Source organism: Zeus faber (assembly GCF_960531495.2).
Source record: "Zeus faber genome assembly, chromosome: 18".
In the NCBI taxonomy this organism is placed as follows: Eukaryota; Metazoa; Chordata; class Actinopteri; order Zeiformes; family Zeidae; genus Zeus; species Zeus faber.
The window spans coordinates 11276538-11304161 of NC_137210.1; the positions used below are offsets into that span (position 1 = coordinate 11276538).

Sequence of the window (27624 nt, forward strand, 5' to 3'; positions counted from 1 at the left end):
TGTGTACATGTATGTGTGTGTCAGTATGTTTGTGTCTGTCTGTGTGTGTGTGTGTGCGCGTGTGTGTGTGTGTCCGCGCACATGCGTGTATGTATGTGTGTGTGTGGCACCTTATCGGCGTCATCAGTATGCAACTAGAAGAGTGTGAAGTAAAGACAGAGAAAGACCAGAGAGAGAGAGAGAGAGAGAGAGAGAGAGAGAGGAGAGAGAGAGAGAGAGAGAGAGAGGTGTTCCCCCTCGCTCTCGCACGCCCACACACACACACACACCAGTCATACACAGCTGGATGAAGGAGATAAGAGGAAGGAAATGAAAAAATGACAACACAGTTTTACCTCCACTCTCACAACCCTCCATAGCAAACAGACATCCATCGCCAGATTTGCCCCAATCTTTCGAAGGGATACAATGGCAAAACGGGGAGTTGATACAGATACTTTTGGAGTTAAATGGGAGAATGGGAAGAACTGTCACAATAACTGCATAATTGCCTGATGGCAATTATTTGAGCCAATCGCAATTTTTTTTTTTATCCCAATCGTTGGATTCTGCAGTCATATGTTTCCGTCCAAATCTAAGGGTATTTATAAGCCAACGTCAGAATGTTGCAACGAATAGAATGCAAAGTTCCGAATTAACACGTTTTGTTTTACTTTCTGTTTCCTTTTCCTGTAAAAGTCACAAAATACGAGTCTTAAATCTTGTGTATAAAAGCATAAAAAGGTCTTTAAGGGCTGAAATGGAACCAGTGGATATCCGCAGATGAACCAGAATGATCAGATCTGGGGGGTTTTTTATTTCTAATTTTGTTTGTTTTCCCAGGTTGCCTTTACTGTGCTGTTCGACCTGGAAGCTCTTCTGAAGATCTGGTGCTTGGGCTTCACTGGTTACATCAGCTCCTCGCTGCACAAATTTGAGTCTCTCCTGGTGGTGGGGACCACCCTCCACATCTACCCTGACCTCTATCACTCCCAGTTCACCTACTTCCAGGTACGTACCATGGCCAGTGAAAGATCCCGAATCCGGATAACAATGGATTCAATTAGTTTGTGTTTACGTGTTACACATCAGTGTGCATAATGATACTTAAATCATAAATGTTTATTACACAAACTTAATTTTATGTGGTATGACACGTAAACTAAACACTAAGAGAATGTGATTGTACATTTCCCACTTAAATTATGCTGATTCCCATCGCTATTACTTATTTGTCTTTGTCTTTTTCATCTCTATAAATATTGAGGTTTATTATTACCATTTGTTCCTGTGATATATGTGACCCAATGACTTTAGGGCCATTTTGCGGCTTCCAACTTTTTTTTTTTTTTTTTTTGTACTTTAGGGTCATTCTGCGGCTTTCACATTTTTATTTATTTTATTTTTTATTTTTTTGCACCATTTGAACGTGGAGAATCAGAGCTTCCAAACAAGGTGTCACTTGTGCAAACCAAGCAAATATTTTTTGCTTGTTTTTTTTGCTAGGTACTATTTGCTAGGTACTATGACTTGTTAATGACAAGGGTGTGGCAAACTGTGATTCTGAGATAATCACCTTCAAAGTTTTACCCACACTTGGTTCATTCAGCCAGCTCCCACAATGCAAATGGGGTTGGTGGACAAACAAAGCCTCATGGCTAATTAACATACCGGTACTTCTGAATGGGCCAATCAGTAACAGCGTCAACAACACAACTAATTTTGTTTAAAAAAAAAGGTTTTATTTAACAGTAAGAATATACATGTTTTAGAAAATTGGAATTATTTTGGAGTTTGAAACTACGGACAACACAACAAAATGTAGAGTCTATCAATAATATGAGTCTCAGAAAATCTGAAATCTGAAAATCTGTCACCAACCTCAATGGACTTCATCACGTCATCAACTTCTTCCGTTGTAACAACAACGGATGTATGTCGGTCTCCTGCGGTGGTTATTTGAAAATATTTTGTTTCTTCGGCACATTCAGGTTGAAATCCGTTGTTTGAAATGTTCTCCAAGTCCGGAGTTATATCAGATTCAGCGGCGCTGTCGGAGAACTGACTGTCATCGCGGAACATGAAGTCCAGTAAGCACTGCTAACACTGACTTGGATCTATCGCACTGGTCAGATTAAGGTCCGAAATATGATTCAGAGCTTCCTCCACCCGCTTTGCGTAATCCATAACGATACGGAGAAGAAAGTTTTCACAGACAAGTGGGACCGAAACACCCCTGTGCTGCGCTTTAACCGTCTGTATACGGAAGTGACGTAGGTGCGTGACGCAAAGGTTTCTTCTTCTACGCCATTTCACGACAATTGCTCCGTGTGTGTGAAAGTAGTACGATTTAAAGGTTGAACTCGATCAAAACGGTTCCACATTGTGACTTCACATGGAATATGGAGGAATGATCTTCACCTGGACGCTCGCATTAAAGGAAACAATAGATCGGCGTTGTTCAGCATCTCAGTTAGTGAACTGCGTTTCCTCATGTAATCTGACGGGAATATTTAACTCCACAGTTTAACATTTTTCTACTATTTATAGATCAAACTCGGTTTTGAAAATATGTTTACAGATAAAAAAAAAACACAAAGTAACACAAATCTGGAAAAATTGCATTTTGCTTCAAGAATGTTTTTTTTTTTTACTTATTTTGCTGCTCCTGGCCATTTTAGAAATGTGCAAGATGGCGAGTTTTGCTGCAGTGGGTCACATATATGCATAATTATTTATTACATCTCTTCTCTCTGGAAGCACAACGTGCAGCAGCGCATTCCGTATTAGCTGAACTAAAATGATCCTCGTTATATATGTCAACAGTCATTGTAGACAATTTTGATTTTTTTTGATTAAGAATTAAGTACATTAGCGAGCCATTACCAACACAAATGACAGTTTTCCGAGTTCCCGTGGAACGCAGCACCACTTCCTGCTGTCTCTCGACCCGATACAAACTTCAAGCGCTTTCTTATCCACCTGTACCATCAGGGAAACCAGCTGTTTCGACCAAATCGGTGCGAAATAGAACGCGCAAACACGGATGCCCGCAATGTAAAGAAATCTTTGTCAACGTCCATATATGGTCAATGACGCCATGGCAACCCCGAGCCAGAGATCAGGGTTGACAAATAATTGTTTTTTTGTTTTTTTTATTTGCTCCGGCTCAATAAAATATGATATATTTTACAATATGTCCACTTGATTCGTCCACTTGAGAGGGCAAGCACCGGTAGCTTGTGAGAAGTGCCGGTAAAATGAGTAGAAGTGCCGGCACTGCTTTATCGGTTCAAGCACTGGGTTAAACCTCTTCAAGAATTATCTTTAGAAATGAATGGGAGATTTAACATGCACGCACGACACAAGCTGATCCTCATTTACCCTATCCAGAGACAGTGCAATCCGATTTTTGACTCTTTTTCAAGTGTCATAAACACACGCACTTGCACACACACACACACACACACACACACACACACACACACACACACACACACACACACACACACACACACACACACACACACACACACACACACACACACACACACACACACACACACACACGCAGGGATCGTTGGGTATCTACTAGCAGGATATCTGCAGGTGTCAGATATCCTGCTATCATGTTAGCAAGGACGACCAGCAAAAAAGCAAAATGTAATGATTTTAAATATTTAAAATCAGATTAAGTAGAATTTTGCATTGGAAAGATAAACATAATAGATCTCTATCCATTTAATTGTTGCACAAAATGAAAGACATTTTTTGAGACATAGCATGTGTTTTGTATTCAGTCTGATACAGTAAAATTGAACTGAATTCCGGTTCTGAGCCAAAAGGTCATTCCAGTATTCATTATAACATACTCAACTCAACATGCTTATTTTCAATAAATACATCTTTGCAAATATCTGACTTTAGATATTTTTTCAATAAGAAGTAAACAACCTTAACAATCAAATTTTAGACTTTTTAATACAATTTAAGTCCATAATTCTTGCTGAATTGATTTAATACTGTTTCAGACGGACTAAGCCTCAAAAGCTCAAGGTTGGCGTTATCCGTGTTGGCTCGTGCCTTCTCCACACAAAATTATTTCTGACAACGAGCTGGTGCTGTGAATCATTTAGCAGCATTTCCCTGCACTGGCTTGTGTGACCACACATTGATGAGTGCAGATCAATCACTTCCCCCCTCCACACCGCTCCTGTCCTTCCTTCAGTCCCTCCGTCCCTTGGACTGGCTGCTGAGGAGAATGCCTCACAGAAATTAAATGTAAATCACAATTGATTTCTTTCTTTTTTTTTTTTTTACATTTTCAGCCGTCGCAGTTTGTCTGGGGTCGTTTCAACTAGATATGTTTGATAAGAAAACGCGTACTGTTTGATGGTGGTTTTTATAAATCTGCGGTTGACTATTTTTATTGTCTTTTAGGGGAAGGCAGAGAGCAGCAACAAAGCAAATGTGTCCAGCAGTGTGTGTGTGTGTGTGTGTGTGTGTGTGTGTGTGTGTGTGTGTGTATGCATATGCATTTACAGCTGTGTTCTTAAAACTGCTGACGTTACTATAATTAAGTGATTTTTTTTGTGTTCTAGTATTTTTTCCACGTCTGTAATTTTACTCTTACTATAGTAATTTGTTCACATTGTAATATGCTTTGCTACTTTATTATAATCATTGGTCGCTTCTGAGTACAATTTGAATTTCATCCAAACGCTTTATAACATTTGGTTTTTTTTTATCGTGGCCAATAAGCTAATGGCTGTGGGTCAGCTGGTCCCAATCATTTATTTATGAGAGAGGATTGGCTTAGTTCATGGATCCATTCAAACATTTTATTGACAGATAAATAAACATACGTTGTGCTTTGTGAGTAGTTTTCGAGACAAATACTTTTTTTTTTTTTTCTGGTGTGGCCTTGTATGATGCCGCTGAGTCAGGATGACTGTCAACGAGGCTCATTAAAGATGGACCCCTGTTGAGGCATGTCCTCTCCCAGGTCACAGGTTCAAATCCCGTACGGGCTTTCACTCTTGCTTTAGTTGTGTGGTTGAGGATGCGAGTGCGACTTGAACCATTTTTAATGACAGCACCCAGTCAGCACGCTGATACAGGTACACGCTGCCCTTGTCGTCAGAAGCCGACTCTCTACGCCGGTTGCTTGTCGTCGCTGAAATAATGTGGCGGCAAAAAGAAAGGAGGGATGGATTGAAATGAACTGCTTTTGTCTTTGTTTCCACAAATGCTTCCCATTTGAATTTCTTGCGAATGTATGGGCGCTCCAATGCGAAAGGTCAGCTGTACCGATTGTCATCCAGCCAAGGACCAAAATGTCACATGCTGCAGAGCCATACATAAACACCACAGGCACACACACACACACACACGGACGTTGACGCGCACACACTCACACACACACGCTCCTGGTAGGCGTAGTGATTTCTAGTTAGACCGTGGACCGTGCCTTTTCACCTACTCTGCTTGCGTTTTGAAAATGACAGTGACTCAAGGGGTCGCGTTAGTTCTCAGGCCAAATAGCTAAAAAGAAAAAAATAGTATTTCTAATTAAAAGCCACCTCAGTAACATTGGTGTGCATGTCCAGGACAGATGTGTGTGTAAGGGCATGAGTAAAGTGACTTTGAGCGGACTCATTTGGCATGAAAGTGGTAGCAACAGAGCCGGTCGGCAGCAAAAAAAGATACGGTATAATGTCCACCATTGTATAACCAACATCCATCCATACATTACTATCTGTTAACTAGTACCGTGGTCTGTCTTCTCGTAGTGAGCAAAAAGCAGGTTAACTATGGTCCTGCACCAAGTGCTGCTCGTGTTCATCCAGGTCTGTCAGGAGCTTCCCCTCCCATCAGTCATCATGCGGAATTTGCCATTATTGTGTCGCTATAGGTTCTCCTCTGGAGTCCTGCACTGTGTTTGCCTCCTTTTTATTCTCTGTACAGTAGATGTAAGTAATTGGAGATAGCCATTTCATTTGGCTTCCTGTGGTTTTCTAGAGGAAAATTTTAGGCTGGCGGCACATCGAGGTGTGGATTGCTGGATCAATAGCCACTCTTCTGCTCGCTGATCAACACCTGACCAAGATGCATTGCCCGTGGGGGTTTGTTGTCATCACATGCAATTTGAGAACTGAGCCCAATGACAAAGTTCAGGCATCTCTGTGCTATTACTGTGTGGTATGGATCAATATACTCTCTCTGAATCAATTCTTAATCTATAGGCGACTCCCATGTTTGCCTTTATATTATGAAATTGAATTACATTTATCCTCACTGAGGTAGCCGGCATAGAGCCATCAGTCTTTTCCTGTATTGTAAGTCCTCTTATATATATTATATCTCCGATCAATTTTCATGAGCTGTGGCAGGCGTGAACACAGTTTAAATGTAATTTTTTTTTTATTCTCCCGAGTATCCCTCACTTCAAAGTATTTTGAAGAACTTTACTGTGGGCCGCCCCCCGCAGGTGCTCCGCGTGGTGCGTCTGATAAAGATCTCCCCAGCCCTGGAGGACTTCGTCTACAAGATCTTTGGTCCCGGGAAGAAGCTGGGCAGCCTGGTGGTTTTCACCGCCAGCCTCCTCATCGTCATGTCAGCCATCAGCCTGCAGATGTTCTGCTTCGTGGAGGAGCTGGACCGTTTCACCACCTTCCCCAGGGTAAGACGCCGCACATACAGTATAGAGCTTGTAAAAAACATATTCCCTGAGACGGAAGAGCCCATCTTCTCGCGTTTTGGGATTTTCCGGGAAAATACTGAAGAATATTATGTTCCCTGCTGAAAAATTGTTTCGGACACAATATAGAAAATGAGAAATATGCAGTAATGAGGAAAATCATGAAAAATAGCTTGGAAATATATTCAAGAACCCCCCTCCACACACACACAGACATGCACACACACGCACACACACACACACACACACACACACACACACACACACACACGCATATGCAAGCCATGGGAGGCATGCAGATGCCAGCGACGGGGTGCATAATGTGTCAACAGATGTGGGGCCCTCTACCTCCCCCTTTGATTTCTAAGTGCTCATGTGCTTCTTTCTCTCTCATTAGCTACATATTTTCAAGCGGTTTCTTCTTGTTTCTCGCCGCCACTCCTTCGTTCCACTGATCCTGGGCGCAGTGGGACATGAAGGGACTCTCATGAACAGATGCCACTTGTACGCTATGCCACTCATCATCCCCTTCTCGCCATCTCTCTACACACACACACACACACACACACACACACACACACACACACACACACACACACACACACTCACACGCACTAACATCACCACACGCCGACACACATGCCGTAGTTAATGATGTTCGCCCACGTCCCCCGTGGACAGACCTGTGGCTGGGTTTATCTTGATCACGGTGGCTGGGGTGGGTGCTGTGCAAGTGTGTCCTCTGGCCTGAGCCCGAACTTTCATCCGACCTCTACCGGAGAGAAGATTTGGGGCGGTTTGAAAAGAAAAAATACAGTATATATATATATATATATATATCTGTACTTCCTCTCCTCTCTTTGCCATATATACGCTGACGACTCAGTGGTGAGATGGTCCAGAGGGATATGTGCATCAGGTGTGTGACATTTGCTCTCCTGTGGAGAAGTGTATTTAAAAATGTCAAAACCTCGTCTCTCTCGCTCCCCTTCTTCTCTCTCCCTGTTTGCTTTTTGCCTGACCACTCTCACTGTCTGTCTGTTTTTCTGTGCGTCTCCCTGCCTGTCTAACCCTCTCCCTTACCTTTTTTTTCTCCTCATTTAATGGTCTTCTTCTTTTCTTCTCTCCTCCCTCTTTCTATCTATTCGTTGGGAACTCTACAACTCACCCATTTTTTTTTTTCTTCCCTTCCCCTTCCCTGTTGGTCTCCTCGCCTGCCTTCAGGCATTCATGTCCATGTTCCAGATCCTCACACAGGAGGGCTGGGTGGACGTGATGGACCAGACCCTGGTGGCTGTAGGTCATATGTGGGCTCCGGTCGTGGCCATCTACTTCATTCTCTACCATCTGTTCGCTACCCTGGTGAGAAACGCCCACTTCAGCATCATTCGCCTCAAGAAGAAGATTCTTTATTTATCACACGCCATAACACATGCACTCATGTGGCGACGAACACACAGACGCACACACACACACACACACACACACACACACACACACACACACACGCTTCAAATGGTGGCCGGTGAAAATGACTTCTCTGCTTTTAACCCATCCTGGCTCGTCCTTCCTCTGGGGGGCAGCCAGGAGCAGTGGGTCGCATACAGCGACGCGCCCAGGGACCAGTTACAAGCGTACATCGCTGGTCAGACGATGTGCCCCTAAAGATTTAGCACATTCAGCTGTAAATGAGTTTTTCAGAGGCTGTGCAATTCATGTGTTCACTCATCTCAACGTTTAAAGTTCGTTGAGTTGATGTGGAATGGCAGGTCTGTGCGTGCTCTTATCTTATCTTATCCAAACGCCTACAAGTGTTTCAGTGTATTTCTCAGTGACACTCCAGACAAGGTTAATTTCCATAGACAGCTGTGATTGCACTTCACAAAACTATTCTCAAATGATCTGAGCCTCTTTGGCAAAGGGAGACGGAAATTTATTTCACACTGATTTCACTCTGTGCCCCGGCCCTTCCGATGGTCCCTCAAGTGTTGCATTTAATCAAAGTTAATCAGAGCTGCTGGATAGAGGAGAGCTGACATTTTGGTGTTGGGCCTCTGATACAGGAGGCAAACAGACAGCACAGGAAGACTCTGTGTGACTCACACGTCCGCCCAGACAGACAGGAATAACACCAAACACACATTACAGATTAGCACAGGGCATCCTGAACTTTAGTGTACCAGGACTCACTTGGTCTTATCTGCCTGTAATACCATGTGGTGTAACATTTAATTAACTTGAACCTTGCTGACAAAAAGTGCAAAGCCCTTTTTTAGTGTATATATTTAGCATATATATATTTAGTATATATATTTAGTATATATATTTTGTGGAAAAAAATATATAAACACAGAATTGGTAACCTGTTTTGATATGAATGCCATGTTGGTAATTGTTTTTATGTTGATGTTTGAATGTCCATATGTTTTTAATTTGTGTGCTACTTTTCTTGACCAGGGCTCTCTTGAAAAATATACTGTATTATATCTAAATTTGGCTACCCAGCTAGAGGTTAAATATATATACGGTGTATACATACATTATATGAGTAAAATAAACAAATGCAATAAAAACGAATGAGATAAATAAAACTATCCACAGTATCCCCTGCAATTTCGTCCAGGGGGCCACGGACCCCAATTTGGGAACCCGATTTGCAGATTGCACATTCTAAAATGAAATAACATCCTGGTTTCAATATTGAAGGCTGGGATCATTTTAAATGCGATATGCCTCTGCTTGCTACCTTGCAGATCTTGCTCAGTCTGTTTGTAGCTGTTATCCTGGACAATCTGGAGTTGGACGAAGACCTGAAGAAGCTGAAACAGGTCAGGAGCTCATGTGCAATTGATCCCAATCAGTATTAGCTTGCACACACACACACACATTGCTGTTTGGGGTTGTCAAGCTTTTCCTTCTTTACTCAGAGTCTCTGATATGAAACCATTTCTGCCCCATATAAGAGAAAACAGAGCTGCATTGCTGGTTGGGTTGCAGTGCATGTGGCTTGACTTCTTCTCACCTTCATGTGGATCGCCGCCCTCACCTTTTAATACTTTGACTTTTTAAACCACCTGAGCCTCATGAGTTTATTGGACCCATGTTTATGACAAGTTACATCTGTCTAGGTTGTACAGCTTCTTCCCGATTGCTTAGTCGTGCTTACTTAATTTCTTTAATGTAACGATATGAACCGAGCAAAAAGTACTTGCGTAAGAGATTGGCCAAATCAAAAGTAAAAAGAAATGTTCCCAAAACGTACTTATAAAAGCCACCTCTACAGATGAAGCAAAAAAAACCTAGGAACAAGGAGGAGCAGTATGATCAAATTGGAGCCGACATCCGCACGTACAAAGTAATGATAAAGACTGAAGTTTGTCCACCCGGTGTTGTGAGTTCTTACTTTATATTCGGGCTGAGTGCTTATCGCCACCTCTGATTAGGAACTCTCTGCGGGAGAGTGACAGGGTTGCAGCGTACCTCCGCATGTGGACAAAGCTATTTCTTTTTCATTCGCACCTTTGTGGGGCCTTACTTTATGTAAGGTTGAGTCACCAGGCAATTAGCATTAAGAAAGACCTTGCAGCGTGGAAAAAAAGCTGGCACCCGCCTACCCCCGCACACACATACGTACACATACATGCACACACACACACACACACACACACAAGCACACACGCACACAAACACACGATAATAAACATAATACTACTTGCTACTCGCTGGATGAACCCTAATAAGCCATCTCCTTCATCAAATGCAAATTAAGTGCTGTAGACGCCACATTTCACAGGGAATTGCCTTTTTAAAGTCGTTTTTGGAGACAGGCTTTAAAGTGGAGCTTCCCACTCCCTCTGTTTAGATACTGGTGTCCCGACAATTCCATAACAGAATTTCATTGTGCAATAGAGAAAGCACACCGGCAACCCCCCCCCGCCCACACACACACACACACAGACGCGCACAGACACCAGCATACACACACGTACATACACACATACAGTCCAAGCACACGTGTGCCTAGGCAAGCATGCAAGCACACATGGCCGCCAGGTCCCGCTCGCCTGGACAAGTTATTTTCTACCCCCAGCTGAGTGATTAGGCGCAGCAACTGTAAAATTGCCTATTTTACAGGTGCTTCAATCACAGATGTCGGGCTGGCTATAAATAGACCATGGATAAGAGGGGTAACAAGAGGGGTAATCAACAAGAATTTGGCAATATACCCAATTCATCGCCAACCTTCCTGCAGGAAATAGGCTGGAAGAGATAAAAGTAAAAATAAGAAGTCCAAAGGCTCTTTCCTCGACTTAGGAACACATTATTTGTTTGATCTAATCTGATCATGTGACTTCATTGAAAAGTCACTATCAATTACGTTGTTGCCTTTCTTGCAGAAAAAGTCATCCAGGGTTTCCCCCAGTGTATTGCAAGCTCGGCGACCCGCCGGGCTTGAGTTGACCCCCCGCCGAGCCTAAGCATCGGCATTCTTTTTTTTAAAATGTATTTTAAAGGTTGTTTTTTATCAAAATATAAACATTTAGTGACATATCGGTTTCTATTTTTTTTACTATTTAAAATGGGTAAAACCTTATTTCATTGTAGTGCATATTGATTTTCTCTCTCTCTCGCTCTCTCTCTCTCTCTCTCTCTCTCTCTCTCTTTGTCTCTCTCTCTCTGGTTCTTATTTATAAAGGACCAGTCTGTGAACAGCCCCTCCTCTCTGTGCGCACTCTGAATCACAACTTGATCATGCACGGGATGTTTCAAATGCCCCGTTCGGTTTGTTTACCGAAAACCGGTACCGCTAAGGCACCGGTTCCTATACGAATCGCAACGCAGATTTTGGTGCCATGCCCGGGCGGCCGGTGCGCCTCCGAAACCGCCACATGCACCTTCCCTACCATTATCGCTGCTTGAAATCCCCTGAATTTTTCCTTATAACGCGCCGCTGCACTTCCTCTCCAGTGCGACTCGCCTTTTGGTGGAGAGACAAAAAGCAGCTGCGCTTGTCTTCGTCACATTATATTATTATAGCAATCAGAGGCGGGTTGTAAAAGTTTTCACGACAGATTTCATCCGGTTCATACAAACATGTGAAAAGTACGCGCTAGTACTAGCCCCCCCGACAAGTACTTGCCACCGGGCCTAACAACTTTTCTGGGGAAACCCTGTCATACGTACAGCATTTATAAATGTATTGCAGACACCGGGCTCTTTCTGCAAAATGTGAAAATACCTGCGTTATTGGTGCTATCCAGAAATCAATCATTCTTTATAGTGAAGGGCTGACACACTGGGGCCATGCGTGTGTTATCTACTCTGAGACGTTTTTAATCCCTTTCTTTTCACAGTCTGTCGAGCCCACAGACAATTGCTGTGCCGAAATTAATTAGAAATAATGGAACAACAAATTGAAGGTGAATAATCTATTCAAAAAGTGTGCTCATGCAAATCAGAGAACTTGGTCTCAAGGTACTATGAGAGATTGGAACCACAGACCTTTTTGTATTGAGAGACACAACGAAGGGTGGATTTTTGTTTTCCGTGATTAAGGGTTGCCCTCACATAGAATAAGTTAGCACATAACAAACACCGCTGGCTCAGATCACCACCGTGGTTTAACATGTCAACCTGAGTGAGCCGCGGCTGAGTTTACACCAGACTTTTGCCTTGGACTCGCTGTGATGAGAATGTGATGAGAAGTCCTCGGGAGTTGTTGATATCGCATCATGTCTTAACACTCCGATTCCCCATCATGCCTTGTGTCAGAAACACCAGCATCTCAACCAGTCCAAGGTGTCATCTCTCCAAAGAAACCCTGGGCGTTGCCTTTCTTTTTTTTCTTTGACAGACTGTGAATTGGTGTTCGATGTGCATGCGTGGCGTGTGTGTGAGCGTGCGTGTGTGTGTGTGTGTGTGTGTGTGTGTGTGTGTGTGTGTGTGTGTGTGTGTGTGTGTGTGTGTGTGTGTGCTTGTGCCTGCGTGCATGCGGGCGTTTGTTTTTCTATCTATGCGCACGTATTTCTCTCACTTCTCTCATCTCTCATTAGTTTACTCATTGTCATTGTCATTGTATTCACTAGTTGAGTATAATGACAAGCGTTTTCAAAGGGACATGTTCACCGGTAGTTCTTTTTCCAAGTATTTCTTCCTCTGTATTATACTGCGTACTTTACATACTGCTTTAAGCTGTACTTCTGCACTCGTACAAAACATATTTAATAAAAAAAAGAGTCTTAAGAACCAACAATTGAAATGATTGTATCTGTCAGAAGTTCGCAGCATCGCTTGCTGTGTTGCAGGTTGGTGTCATTAACTTGTGCCTCTGTGATTACTTCACAGGACTTCTACCATTTGATGTTTTTTTTTTTGTTTTTTTTTCCTGTTGGGCTTTCGCTGGCTCACCACATTTTGTTATCCAATCCCTTGGTGTATTCACAGTTCTGTACGGTCAGCCAAAGTTTCACTGGTCCATCTTGGGAATTGTTCTTCCCATTAAGATAAATGAACCAACGGCCTCACATTTAAAGTAGTTCTGTCACTAGGTCCGTGCAGTAACAGTTAGAAGTGAGTTGTTTAGAGGAAAATGAAAATAAAAGCCACACATGGTGAAAACCTACCTAAAACCATGGTCCCAGGGTCACAAGTGACTCTGCTGCTCCCTGGTACACAGGAGCACAGCAACACACAACTACAGTCGTTGTATGCAAAAAAGTATAGGTCTCCAGACTAACTTTTTCCACTACTAAGACTGGTGCTCTCTACTGAAAATTTTAGAAGCACCAGCCTAAAATGTAGGCGCACCACCAGGGTTTGCCCCAGAAAAGTTGTTAGGCCCGGCCTAATTGCTCCCTCTCCAATGTCTCCATTACAACAAGGGCGCAAATTACGCCCCTGTCGTCCCTGTCTCTTATTCTTATTTTTAGTAAAAAAAAAATAATAACAATATTTAGATGGGCTTATTTTATAGATTTTTCATGAAGTAAACCTATTTATCCTTCAGTACTTTTCATATGCTTTTCAGATGTTAACAAATAACTGACATTTAGCATGAACCGGACGTTATCGGTAGTGAAAACTTTTACGACCTGCGTCTTTGACCTCTCACCAAAAGGCGAGACGCACCGCTCGCACCGGAGAGGAAAGTGGCGGCGCGTCATACAGAAGAATACAGAGGATTTCAAGCGTCAATAATGTTAGTGAAGGCGCATGTGGTGGTGGTTTCGGAGGAGCACCGGAGGGTGGATATGTCAATGGGCAGCTAATGCATGGCACCGAAATCTGTTTTGCCTTATGGTCCAGTAGATACGGATCGTATAGGAACCGGTGCCTTTGCGGTACCGGTTTTCGGTAAACAACCCAACGGGGTAAAAATTGAAAAAAAGGTGATGCCTAGGCCCGGCGGGGGTCAACTCAAGCCCCGCAGTAATACACTGGGAGAAACCCTGACTACTGAAATCAACATGCAAGGCAACACATTCATATTTTTTCCGTCTTAACTGTATTACTGATAAATGCTTTGGTAATAAATAGAAAATTTACAGAAATAACAATGTGCTGTTTAATTTAAAGGAAAACACAAATGTGAAGTAGTTTTTTAACAGAAAAAATCATTGAGTTAAATTTTTTTTTTAATATATATATATAGATACCAAATAATTCATTAAGAAATGTAAATAAAATGTATGTGGTCAGTACATTACTGTTTTTAACAACCACAACAAAACAAGTAAACAAGGAACTCCCTTCTTAAATAGCTGTCCTTCCCTCCCTTGAGAGCACATGCCCCTGGGCACCTCTGAAGGCCAACCCTTGTAGTGGGGCCTTCAGGCTCTTTTACCCTGACTGAACCACATCTGTACAGCCTCCTTGGCATCCAGCTCCTGCCAGCTAGTTGCCTCAGGTCTTATTCTCATCAGGTCCTCCACTGTCCACATGCAGGAGCCCTCTGACATCAGATTTAATCCTCTTCTGTGCTGAGCATCCCCTTCCACACACGGCAGAGAACTCAGGGAGATACGAGCATAATGTGCACAAGATGTAGGATGTTCTACAAAGAATTTATTTAAAATTAATGTATTTATAAAGTAAACCCATTTGTCCTCAATTATTTTTTATATGCTTTTCACTTGTTACACATTAATAAATCAGTGACTGAATCACTGACTCCGGGTCATACACACTGAGTGTGTATGACCCGGACGTTATCAGTCGTGAAAACTTTTACAACCCGCCTCTTTCATCTGATTACCTAAGCGTCCATAATGTGACATTGATGAGTGCCGCTGCTTTTTGGCCTCTGACCAAAAGGCGAGTCGCACCCTTCGCACCGGAGAGGAAAGCGGCGGGGCGTCATACAGACGAATACAGAGGATTTCAAGCGGCGATAATGTTAGTGAAGGCCCATGTGGCGGTCTCGGAGGAGCACCGGAGGTTGGATATTTCATTCCGCAGCTCGGGCATGGCAGCGAAATGAGGCACCGGAATCTGCGTTGTAAGTTGGTCCAGTAGATACTGATCATATAGGAACCAGGGCCATAGTGGTAACGCCAGGTTTTGGTACCCAAACCTTTTAATATAATTCAGATGTTTACAAATAACTGACACTGACAATGATGACATTTTATATGAACCAGACGTTTTCTGTCGTGAATAATGTTAGTGAAGGCGCATGTGATTGTGAGAGAGAAAGAGAGAGAGAGCAGGGCAAGGAGGGGCTGAGCGATGCGCAGCGCTACAGTGAAATTAGATTTTGCCCATTTTAAATAGTAAATGTGGCGGTCAATGTTGATATTGTGGCGGGCCGCCACAAATACATCAATGTATGGGACTGATATAACACTGTGAGAACTCAGCTCTCTATTTCTCTCTATCTCAATCTGGATGCCTGGAGTAATTTATACAGTACATGTACAATATATACAATTATATACAATTACATGTAGTAATTGATGGAGCCATGCAAGATAAGATGAAGTTATAACTAGAGAGTTGTTACCAATATCCCAGATTGCCATTATTTCTAAAAATCGACACCATTTAGTTGGTACGCTAATGAAGATGACCTATGGCCATGGATTTGCCAGGGAGCCATCATTGATCGACAGCAGTGGTCACATCAGTTGTGGTCGACATTCCCACCACTCCCCATATATCGTAGTATGTTTTTGCTGTTAGCTGCCGACACGGTGGTCAGCCGGGAGGCAGCAGGGCCATCACTGTGTTTGGCCAATGCTCTTTATTTGGCAATCATATTATCAATAATGCATCTGTCATGTGTTTGCCAATTAGTGTATAGCCTTTGAGGGGAATCTCATGGATCTGTAAACCTTGACAGACCATCTTGATTTTTTTGTTGTTGTTCTTATCTAATTCCAGATTCCCAAATGCGGTGGTAATTCTGCTTGATCCTGTAATACTTTGTTGTTTTGTGAATACTGAAAATATCTGGCCTGTGGTGCTGGCTGCTGCCGGGGAAAACACTCTGAATCCATGCAACATTAACTAAATTGATTTATTATTATCTAGCATTATATGCAGTGTACATACATGCTTTTGTAACAGTATACAAAACGCACACATGCGGTAAAGGACAGATACACACAAAAAAAAAAGCATAAACAAACACACCTAAGGTTCATTATTAATGAGCAAGGGTAAGCAAATGAATTGGGTGGTTTTTTCCACTATGCAGATGAACAAGGATCTAGAGGGAGCAGGAAATACTTCATGACACACACACACACACACACACACACACACACACACACACACACACACACACACACACGCTAACCAGCTCATGCGCTGCTCATCATTGTTGATTAGGATAATGCATTTATTGCGTGAAATTAGGTTTGGTGGAAGGTTTAATGAAATGTAGCCTTGGCTAGAGGAGAAATCGGGACAAGAGAGATAAATAGAAATAATGGCAGGAAGCGCAGACCCCCACAACATAAAAGCAGTAGAAATAACCTCCCAGGTGGGATTTTAGGTTGTTTGCCTGGTGCTTCATAAAATATCTTATGAAGTTGGTCGCAATGTGCTGCTAACATATTTTCTCCAGTTTGTTTTCATTCAATCTATTGTATTATCGGCTCGATTGCCTATCCCCTTTGACAAACGATGCATCCTGTCACCGGGAAGTTATTTTCAACCACCGCCTGAGGAAGAAAGTCAGAATTGTCCAATGGCCTGGCGAGTGGGGGGAGGGCAGTTCAGCCATTGGATGTCGTCGAGCAAGACGGCTCACTCCCCCTTTAGGCTCTGCCCGAGCTTCCCGCCGGTTAATACCACGCCTTCATCTGCGGCGTCACGGGTCACTGGACATCATGATGGGAGAGACTGATGCCACGTCCCCGGTCCACAAATCATTTCTCGCCGTCTCGTGTCTAGAATCACAAAACGGGGAGACTGAGAGGGCAAATGTTTACCTTTATACTGACTGATATTAAACTATTAGTTACTGCTATTAGTTTACCCTTGAGGATGAAGATGAGGGTTTGTGTGTGTGTGTGTGTGTGTGTGTGTGTGTGTGTGTGTGTGTGTGTGTGTGTGTGTGTGTGTGTGTGTGTGTGTGTGTGTGTGTGTGTGTGTGTGTGTGTGTGTGTGTGTGTGTGTGTGCGTCCATCGGTATGAATTCTGCGTATATGTGTTGGTATACTCATTGTGTGTGTGTGTGTGTGTGGGTGTGTGGGTGTGTGTGTGTGTTGTTTGTACGTGTGGTGAGCCTGTAATGTTTGGCAATCAAACAAGTCCTCAGGCCAGATGGTGGTGTCAGGAGGAACAGCCTGGACAGGCTGTTAAAAAAGAGAATGGGGGGAAAAAAAGAAAGATAAGGAGAGCGAGAACTGAATGAGAAAGAGAGAGAGAGATAAGAAAGAGGAAAAACCCGCTCCGCCCTCCCTTCATCGCCGGTCCGCGTGCGTTCGGCAGGTCTGACAGACAGCCGTTTGAATCCCTTTCTAATGGGACTTGGAGCTTTGAGACCTGTCGCTCCCTCTCCCTTGACTCTGTCTCGCCGCCTCCGCACCAGGAGGGAACGGGAGCAGGGAGCAGAGGGCAGGTGTTTGTGTGTTCAAAAGTGCGGGCTCACCCCTGGAAGGACGTACAGCCTGTGAATCTGCAATTTCCCTCGACTCGCCGACCATTTGACAGGAAATTAGCAGCCTCTCCATCAGCAACATTTCCTTTTTGATTTTAAGGAAAGGATAGCGCAAGTATTATTGGGTGATAGTTGAATACAGTCAGAAGGTGCGTGATTTGCTACCTTACATAAATGTTCTGTATTTAAGGTGGCAAAGTACACACAATACAAACACAGGCCATACAGTATACAAACAAATGACAACAACAACCAAAAGAACAAATAATATTCTCTGCATCTGATTATTTATCCAATACTTGGATACTAAATTGTAAATAGATGTGCACTGATTGATATTTACATGTATACTGTTGTGCTGCTGGGCTCGTCAGTGAACACTAGGAGAACCCTGAGATTGTTGTTGTTTAATATTAATTTTTAATATAAATATAAATATATTATAAAATATAATATAAAGACATGATCGTCCTCATTGTAGGTGAGGGTCAGTTGAAGGTTGCTGAGATGGACGAGGCAAAATCTGTTTTCTTAAAGCAACTCCCATCTTACCATACTGCCATCTAGCGCAAAGCACGCACATGGAAAACTTAAATTATTCATCTTTCATCTTTGGACACAAACCTTGGAGTGATCCCTGTGTGTGTCTATTCATTACTTGTTGGGGTGTGTGTGTGTGTGTGTGTGTGTGTGTGTGTGTGTGTGTGTGTGTGTGCGCGTGTGTGCGCGCGCGTGTGTGTGTGTGTGTGTGTGTGTGTGTGTGTGTGCGTGCGCGCGCGTGTGTGTGTTCGGTGAGTGCACAAAATGAAGCTACATGTGTCGCTGCTGTGGATCCGTTTGGGTGTCGTCAATAAGTGCCATCTGGACTTTGAGCTCTCGGAAACGCGGCATCCCCGGAAGTCAAATGGCTGCCTCCAGCGTGGCTAGACGCGGCGCGTCAATGCTCGTGTTGACGGCGTGGCAGTGACAGTTTGCGGTCGCAGACGGCGCTTGTCAGTCTCCTCGTCCCACATTTGTCAGTCGGGAACATCGACAACTCATTACAAGCGGCTCCGAAGTTGCCGGTGAGCGAGAGAGAGAAAGAGATCCTGGGTGATGAAGCGATGAAAGAGGAGAGGGGAGGATGAGCGGAGGCGAGAGGAAGTGTTGGGGCCATGTTTGCCCAGTGTCTGTGCGTGAAGCCAGGTTTGGGAGGGGCCGTCGCTGCCCCACAGCTGTGGCTGGCACGTACCTTGTCACTGTGGCAACAATTGCGATAGATTGTTCCTCTCTCCAAATAACACCTGATTTTGATTTCTCTCTGTCTGTGTGTGTGTGTGTGCGTGTGTGTGTGTGCGTGTGTGTGTGCGTGTACGTGTGTGTGTGTGTGTGTGGCGGCGGCTCACATCTGTCTTTCAGCCGTTCCAGTATCTTCCTCGTCGGATGCTTTGCTATTTCTGCTCCCAGCTCCAGTCCAAGTGTTTTCTGATTGACTATACATTTTGTATGAGGGGCTTTCGCTTGGTCAAATGTGCTTCAGATTGATTGTATTAAAGCCCAGCGCGGAGCATTATATTATTTATGAATTAAACTGAAAGCCTATACCCCATTTATGTGATTTATTGGAGCGGGGATTCGTTGGGGGATTTAAGGAAGAGGGGGAAGCCGAGGCGAGGAGGAAAGAGGAGCGCGTACCCTTTTAGAGAATCTTTGGACAATGACTTCTTATCGCTTCAATGTCACCTCCAGTGCCCTGCCGGAGGCTTTTAAGGCGCCAGACACTGTGCCTGACTAATTCCGAAGCCACGGCCATGACCATACCAAAACACACACCCATACAAGGGCATAACTCAATACGGTTGCTTGTGTTCTGTCTGTACATAAAATATGTACAGACGTCCTCAGATGTGTATGTTGGATGTCTGTGTCAGGTGGGTCTTATTTAATGGTGATTCCACTCGTTTCTTTAATCAAACCTGCCCATAGTGTGGCGAGAAGGCAATTTTAGCTTGCCAGAACCTTTAGTTCTGAGTTTAGACAGGAACAGAGGCAAAAAAAATCACAACAAATGTTTTTTGTTTTTGTAGTACAACCGTTCTTTGGAAGCTTTAACAACATAAAAAATGTTCTAACTGGGAGGAAAGTTATTTATATTTCTTTCAGAAAAAAAAAATAGTATTTAATAAACCTCTTAAATCTCTTAATTTGAATTAATCATATGCTGAGCGTTGTGTCAACAATACAACAATATGTATCAACAAGTGTTATTTGGGAAACAGTTGCCCTGTACTGTATGGGTCTCGCAGGTTTAGTTATTTGCTGGGTTGAATTCAGACTTTGATATTACAATAATCTATCAAAGGAAGAAAGGCTCCAAGATGTATAAATTTTTTTTTATACTGAAATATGTATATATAGTATGAATTATGTTAAGCTATACCTTTACATTTCCTGCATACAGTAGGTACCCACCATTCATTTTCAGAATTAGGAAATCGTTTTGGCACCATTGTTCTATATACTACTGTCATTCTTTTATTTTATTTTAACACTGACACTTGAAATTTCTCCAACACTACTGATTGCTTTAAACAGTACAATCTAGTTGAACACTGTTATGTGATTATTTATTTAGTCATCGAGGGCCAAAATGGGTTGTCTTGTAGTTTGAGTTCCTCAGTTAAAGGTTCCCACAGCAGTCGTTCTTATCATTATCCAAGGAAGCATCAGCTAAATCAATAAAAAAGCACATGCTATTTTCTCACAAATGCAAATAGTAAAGAGCTGATCCAGCAAAGAGTTGCTAGCGCTTGGCCTACTGGCTGTGCTGCTTTGCAGCATCTCTGGGCCATGGTCCATTACACAGCTAATGAGAGGGAGAAGGTGACCCACTCTGCCCTCTCCCTCCCCTGGCCATCACAGCTGGACTGTCCCCAGGCCTGGAGAACCCAACCATGGTATTAGAGAATTGGGGAGTCACACACACACACACACACACACACACACACACACACACACACACACACACACACACACACACACACACACACACACACACACACACACACACACACACACACACACACACACACACACACACACACACACCGTACTGTATCTTCTGTGGTTTCTCTGATCAATACCCTTATCACGCTGCAGAGCCATGATGGATCACATTGAAGGAAAAGCTGTGGTCTCATACTTAAATTCATATGGTGTGATTATCATGCACACACCCACTTACATTCGTCACACTGTTGTCTTGGTGTTGCTGGTACAACAACGTGGCTTTAGCTGAGAATGTTATGCTCCCGTGTGTGAATGGTAAAGACTGTTGAATGGGCAACATCCACCCACAGACTGACCGTACCGGTGGTGCTAGTGGGCAGCAGTTGTGTGGGCGGCTGTTAATTAGTTTTCCATTGTCCCACTGAGGCTATATTCGTACATGGACCCGGCGCACATTCAGAGCACGCGTCTGGGAGTGCATAATGGGTTAAACAATAGTGCCCTCACAAAGCTAACTGATTATAGTTATTGTGCGTTAGCCTTATCTGACCAAGTGAGATTTTTGATGAACTGCTTTTTAAAATATTCTGATGGCTGCTGGTGCTGACAAGATGAAGTCTAAAGCAAAACTGGATATATGAAGTCTACCTGCTAAATGTGTGTCAATGTCCGACTGTTCCTGTACCAGCCAGGACGGCTGATATCAAAGCGGGCTGGCGTCGACATAAGGGTTTAAAGGTTTTTAATGGCTCTTCCACTCAGATGCTGTTTCACACGCACGTTAATGCATGCTAATTCACACAATTGTGAATTAACATGTTGTATCCAAATCAACATTGCATACAGAGCTAAGCGTTTGGGTTCAGCAACCCCCAAACTACTACAGTAATGTTGATTTTGTGAATTGAAGTTTGCCCCCATGTACCTTTATATGGTCATTGTGAAGTGTTTTATAGAAATTAAATGGCTTTTATAATAGCTGGCACATTTAACCCCATCTTAACTGAACTTGTGTGAAATGTTGTCGGTTAGCAGGCAATTATGAAATGGTAACTCGAGGATCCAAATGCTTTGAATAGTCACTGTCCAATCAAATAATGTGATGCCGTAAACAAACAAACAGAAATGAACAAACGGGTATCTCTTAAATACTTGAATACTTGAGTAAAATAGGTTTCTTTTTTCACTCATCCAGAATACTCATAAGGTCACCCTAAAAAAGTTATTCAATAAGAAGGACTCTGGGGGGGAAAAATAATGATATATGAATGCATGAAACAAAATAAGCCTTTATATACCATATTGGCAAATTTGAATAATGTGTGCTATTGCAAGGAGGCACGGTGATATCCGTCTGAATAGAATATATCAGGCTTTTATCAGCGCAGTCCATCAAACCTTTTAAAGTTTCTTGTCTAGAACACTGCAGGGCTTGGGTGAAACATCCTCATCGTGGGTCCCTGCTGTATCAAATCCAAACCAGATAAAAACAACTAAAAAAAGCTGCCCATTGACAGGCCGCTTAACTGTTATGGGTATGCGATCAATTTTGGTGGGCAAACATGACGTGATCATTCCTGGTCATTTCTTTAACTATTCAAATGGAACAAGGCTCTTCCTCGCGACAACTGGCGACTAACACCTACATATATTAAGTAAAACCAGAATTCTTTACTAAATTCTTATTGCACCTCCTACTTTTTCAGTTGTTTCAGCACCCATTAGCTATGCCCCTATCCATTATAACAAATGTGTAATCTATTTTAATCACTTTTTGTTTTTTATTTAATCTGCAGTTATTAATATATCCACCACTGCCTGTAAAGTATAATTGTACTGAGTATTTTCTTCCATCCACTTCTCAGCAGTGTCCATAACTCCATATCAGGGTCTCCACAGATGCTCCCCTTAAGCCCTTTTGAGACTGAGATCATCACTTCTCTCTTAGTGCTCCAAATGCATGCCACAATTATACCTTTTTATTGTTCACCGTTCTCTGACGGCGGTGGTCAACACGGGGAGTTCTGCCCTCTTCTCAGCCTCGGCTATCAGAGCTATGGAAATCCCCAAGGTAAAGCCTCTAACTCGGCCGAGTCTGAAATTGGCCTGAATGTAAGGGAAATCCGGGGCAAGTCACCTGAATGGCTCTCAAGGCAAAACACATTAGTCTCGGCTGCGCTGTCACACCACCACGCGCTACTACGTCTACACTTTGACAAGAAAGCCGATGACTTTGATTTATCAGCCTCTAGCCCACACACAAAGTGAAACACACCGGTGTTTTTTTTGTTTTTGTTTGTTTTCTGTTTTTGTTTTTTTTTATCCTTGTGGATCTTGCAAACACTCATCCACCCAAGTACACGTATGAAGACAAACACAACCACCCCCCAAAAAAAAATTGTACCGCAAATGCTGGAGTTGTGTGGGCAGCTTCCCCCATAATAAAGAAAGTCCTCTTTTGTATGATGCCACGTAAAGCTGCTGATCAATAGCGAGCGGTTTGTGCTGGTGTGTGGGTTCTCTACCTAAGCCCTTGCTAGTGCATGTGTGCCGATCGATCGCACATATTGACCCGGCTGGGGGGGGGGGGGGGGGACCCGGACCCGGCCGAAAGCTTTAGAGCAATACGGTTAATAGTGATCTACGGCAACCTCTCAGGATGCCTCCGTGTGTGCATTATCAACTACGAAAACCTCTTACAGAACAGCGGTACATACACATCAATACTCAATGAAAGTCTCAAGGCTTGCTTTCCTCTTTTTCCTCATGTTGCTGGAGGTGAGACAGGCCATTGCCAGATAAGGCAATGTCCTCTCGTCCGCTGTCGAGCAGATCGGGTTTTGTTTTGTTTTGGAAAACAGATGGATTGAAGAGTTCGAATGCACGGTGGAAATGCCGAGTTATGAGTTTGTCACATCGCACAGCCGATCTATTTGGGGGAGAGGACTTATAGTGATACTTCGGTGAGTCGGTGAGGCGGTGAGGGCGTTCTGCTTCCAGCGACTCCTGTGGCTTTGGTTTTTGTTTTAGTTTTTTCTTTGAGTCTCAGAGAGGAAGGGAAGCCCGGGCCCAGGCAGCTAGGGAACAACAATAGCTGACATACTGCGGAGAGGTTTCGCTTTACAGGTATTGTGTAAAAAATGTTGGAAATAGTGATAGAAAGTGAGCGTGGGAGCGACGCTCAGAGGGGATCAAGAAGGGGTGACAGAGGGATGATGGTGCGATAAGTTAAGTCGTAATAGGGCGGTGCAGCAGAGGGGCGTGTGGCCTCCGGTACATCTGGCTGAGTCTGCCTCATTGATTAGGACCTATGGGACAAGCGGAGTTCATATTAAAACTCCTCGATTTGTGTATGCTGCATGGTGTGTGTGTGTGTGTGTGTGTGTGTGTGTGTGTGTGTGTGTGTGTGTGTGTGTGTGTGTGTGTGTGTGTGTGTGTGTGTGTGTGTGTGTGTGTGTGTGCGCTTACGTACGTGCGTGCGCGTGTGCGTGCGTGTGTGCGTGTGTGTTCGTGATTGCGTTTTGGTTGTCTGTGTGTGTGTTGCTGGGAAGGCAATCGACAGACAAATGTACAGGTACTGTTCGAGATGACTGCAGCACTTTCCGCAAATTTCCTCCAGCAAACTCTGCTGCCAGAAGGAACAGGACTTTCCTTTACCGTACAGATCTCTCCACTCTCTTCTGCCTCCATTCATGTGACACTGAAATAACTGCTTTCTTGGCTCTGAACTATTTATTTATTTGAAACACATTACCCGTTGCATTTACTGAAGGCCAGTTTATTCCTCATCAGCAGTGAACTTTGTTCAGCAGCGTTATGGGTCTCCACACTTCCCACCATTGCTTCACCGTCCAATAATTCAGAATCTCCTCTCGCCTCCTGCCTTTTGAATTTGCGAAAGCCTATTTTTGTCTCGACGCCCCGCGTTTCACTGTTTCCTGTCTTACTTTACTGTTCTTTGACCATCTTGGGATTCGCTGTATAGTCAGAGAGCGCAGCCAAGCAAATATCGGCGGCTGATGCCGTCACAGTGTGCCACTCACCCACTCAAGGCAGGAGGGGGAAAAAAAAAGAGAAGTGCGTCCGTCTCAGCCTGCCAGAAAACAAGGATGGATAGACAGATTACCGTTCCTCATTTGTCATGCCCCCCCCCCCCCCCCCCCCTTTCTACAATTATCGTGTTAAAATGCCGGGGCCCCCAGCTCAGTCTTTCAAACTCGTCGTCGGAAAGACAAACAGACTGCCGGACGGAGAGGCAGAGGTTCAGGCGAGGCCCAGTCAATACGGTGGCTGGAGGTTGTCTGTTTTAAATGATAAGCTGCCATTCTCCGACGGAGCGAATGCGATTCACCTCCAGGCCTAATCTGAAATGCATCAGGGTTATCTTCAGGCTCCCAGACTGAGAGAATACCTGCCGGGGAATTTCAATCAGCCCCTCCCTTATGTAATTAAATGAAAATAATTGGTTTCATTCTCTTTGCCGTCTCGTCTTTTATGTTTTTAATTTGGTAATTTCCCCGGCATGTTCCACTCTGCGCAGGATCGTATGCATGCATCATTACTGTTTATTTTTTACATTAAATGTCCCAACCTAATTTTCTTCTTTTTTTTTTTTTTTTTTTCGTGGCATCTTCCGTCCTTTTAATGACAGTAAGTGGGATCTCAGGCTGAATGTGCCTGTCTGTATGTGCTGTGGTGTGTTGTGTGTGTTTGTGTCTCGGAAAGTGTTCTGCTGCCATCATCAGGCAGAACTTGGTAGCTGCACTCCTGGATCCCTTTTTAGAAATACCCTCCCGTCCGGGAAATTCAGCCTCGGTGTTTCAGTGTTCCTTCCTTAACCTCTACGCCAACCATACCATACCGCAATGTAATGAATCCCAGCCTTGACTTCCCCAGGTTTCACACACCTACATCCCTCTTCCCCCATAGGAATAATGCAAATTGTTTCAAGTTCGTTAATACTCCCAATCCTTCATCAAGCGAGGAGAAATTAAGAGTTAGACATAGTGTGTCTGACTAACTCTTATTTTCTTCTCCCTTGTCTCTCTTTCTCTATCGCTCTCTCTCTCTCTCTCCCTATAGCTGAAGCAAAGTGAGGCCAACGCCGACACCAAAGAGAAGCTCCCCCTGAGACTCAGGATCTTCGAGAAGTTCCCCAACCGACCTCAGATGGTGAAGATCTCCAAGCTGCCGTCGGACTTCACCGTGCCGAGGATCAGGTACGCGGTCGCGCGTGGTAGCGGCCGACGTCTAGCGTCGAGGATCACGAACGCAAGTCGACTTTTTAAGTCCCGGGGCTTGTTCGCTGGCCGATTTGAGCCAGGTCCCATCGACCATCCCATCATACCCTAGCAGGTCTCGGCTTGGCCTTACCTTGCCGCCGCCTGTTCTTCATCCTTGGCAGCTTTAAGGGACGTTGGCTCTCACTTTTTCTTTTTTTTTAACCGCACACGGACGACAGAATGAAAGCTGGGACCCGTTCACGGAGGCGTATTAACCAGGGTGACATTCCGTGAATAGCGGCTCCGCGGTGTTTGCAGGAGATCTGAACTGTGTCCAACGCAGAGAGGACCTCGTAATCAATTTCCTCCTCTAATCATTTAGAGACTGATGAATGCACAGCTGGACCCCCCCAATACCGCCCCGTCCCACAACCCGCAGGCATCCCGCTCCGTAGCCCATCTGGCGAGTTGATGCAGGGATAGTTAAAGAAATAAGTGTCTTTGCAGCTGTGGGGGAGCGTCTTTGTTGGCCTTGACGCCGTCCTCCGTTCGCCTTCCAGGGAGAGCTTCATGAAGCAGTTCATAGATCGCCAGCAGCAGGACACCAGCTGCTTGTTCCGCCGGCTCCCCTCGGCCTCGTCCTCCTCCTGCGACCACTCCAAGCGCTCGGCCATCGAGGACAACAAGTACATCGACCAGAAGGTGCACGCTCGTTAACACACACACACACACACACACACACTGCAAAGCGGCGTTGACAAATCCAACAAAATTAACGACAGCTATGCTGATGGCTTTGGGGTGTGGTTTTCCATTCTCAATTTCATGTTTTTTTTTTTCAGCTTCGCAGGTCCATATTTAGCATCCGAGCTCGGAACCTTCTGGAAAAAGAAACGACCATTAACAAAATCCTGCGGTAAGACCAGACCCCGGTCCAGTCATCCAACACTTTGGGCTCTGCAAAGGTTCGGCGTTGTCACTTTACGTGACAACAGGAGAGTTTCAGCTAAGTAACCAGATCAGTTTTTGTTTTGGGAGCTCCGACCCTTCCGCCTCTCCCAAACAAATACACCTGATTAGTATGCGCCGCCCTCACCTCATCCGGAGTCATTAAACCAACCCCCTTCTTTTGGGTGGGCGAAATCAATAACATTTGTGCATATTGGATGAAGCAACGGTGAAGCCCTTTAACATTTTTATTGCTTATCACACAGACATGCACACCCACACACAGACCCTCTTCAGAATCATTTACTCTCGCCATTATGCGCGCAGGTAATTTGCCGTTTGGCGTGGTGGTGCTGGCGATAACTGAAGATTAGCTCGGTGGCACTGTGTCCAATTTGGCCCCGCGCTGCCTCGCTCTCGTTTGTTAATCTGAGAGACAGACAGGCGATCAGTAGTCATCGCACGTTCAGTCTGGCTCGTCGTCTCTCCCATGTGCACACGTAAACACACACACGCACACACACACAGACACACACACACACACGCGCACGCACACTCGCGCTCGCACACACACACACACACACACACAAGGTGTGTGATTGAAAGGCACGTGCGCAGAGGTAAATTTGCAGTTACTCATGCGTCCTCATTGCCAATAAACAACTAATCGCCCAGAGTGT

General features: G+C 44.1%; 1 protein-coding gene across 1 annotated transcript in view; it reads left to right on the top strand.

Moving 5' to 3' along the window:
- The window catches only part of nalcn (sodium leak channel, non-selective), a 91580-nt gene that overhangs the window by 48509 nt on the left and 15447 nt on the right, over positions 1–27624 (top strand). Inside the window, 7 exon segments of the mRNA XM_080018532.1 lie at positions 823–990; positions 6470–6661; positions 7904–8041; positions 9433–9507; positions 25857–25993; positions 26557–26698; positions 26839–26912. Coding sequence (XP_079874658.1) covers positions 823–990; positions 6470–6661; positions 7904–8041; positions 9433–9507; positions 25857–25993; positions 26557–26698; positions 26839–26912 — 926 coding nt within the window.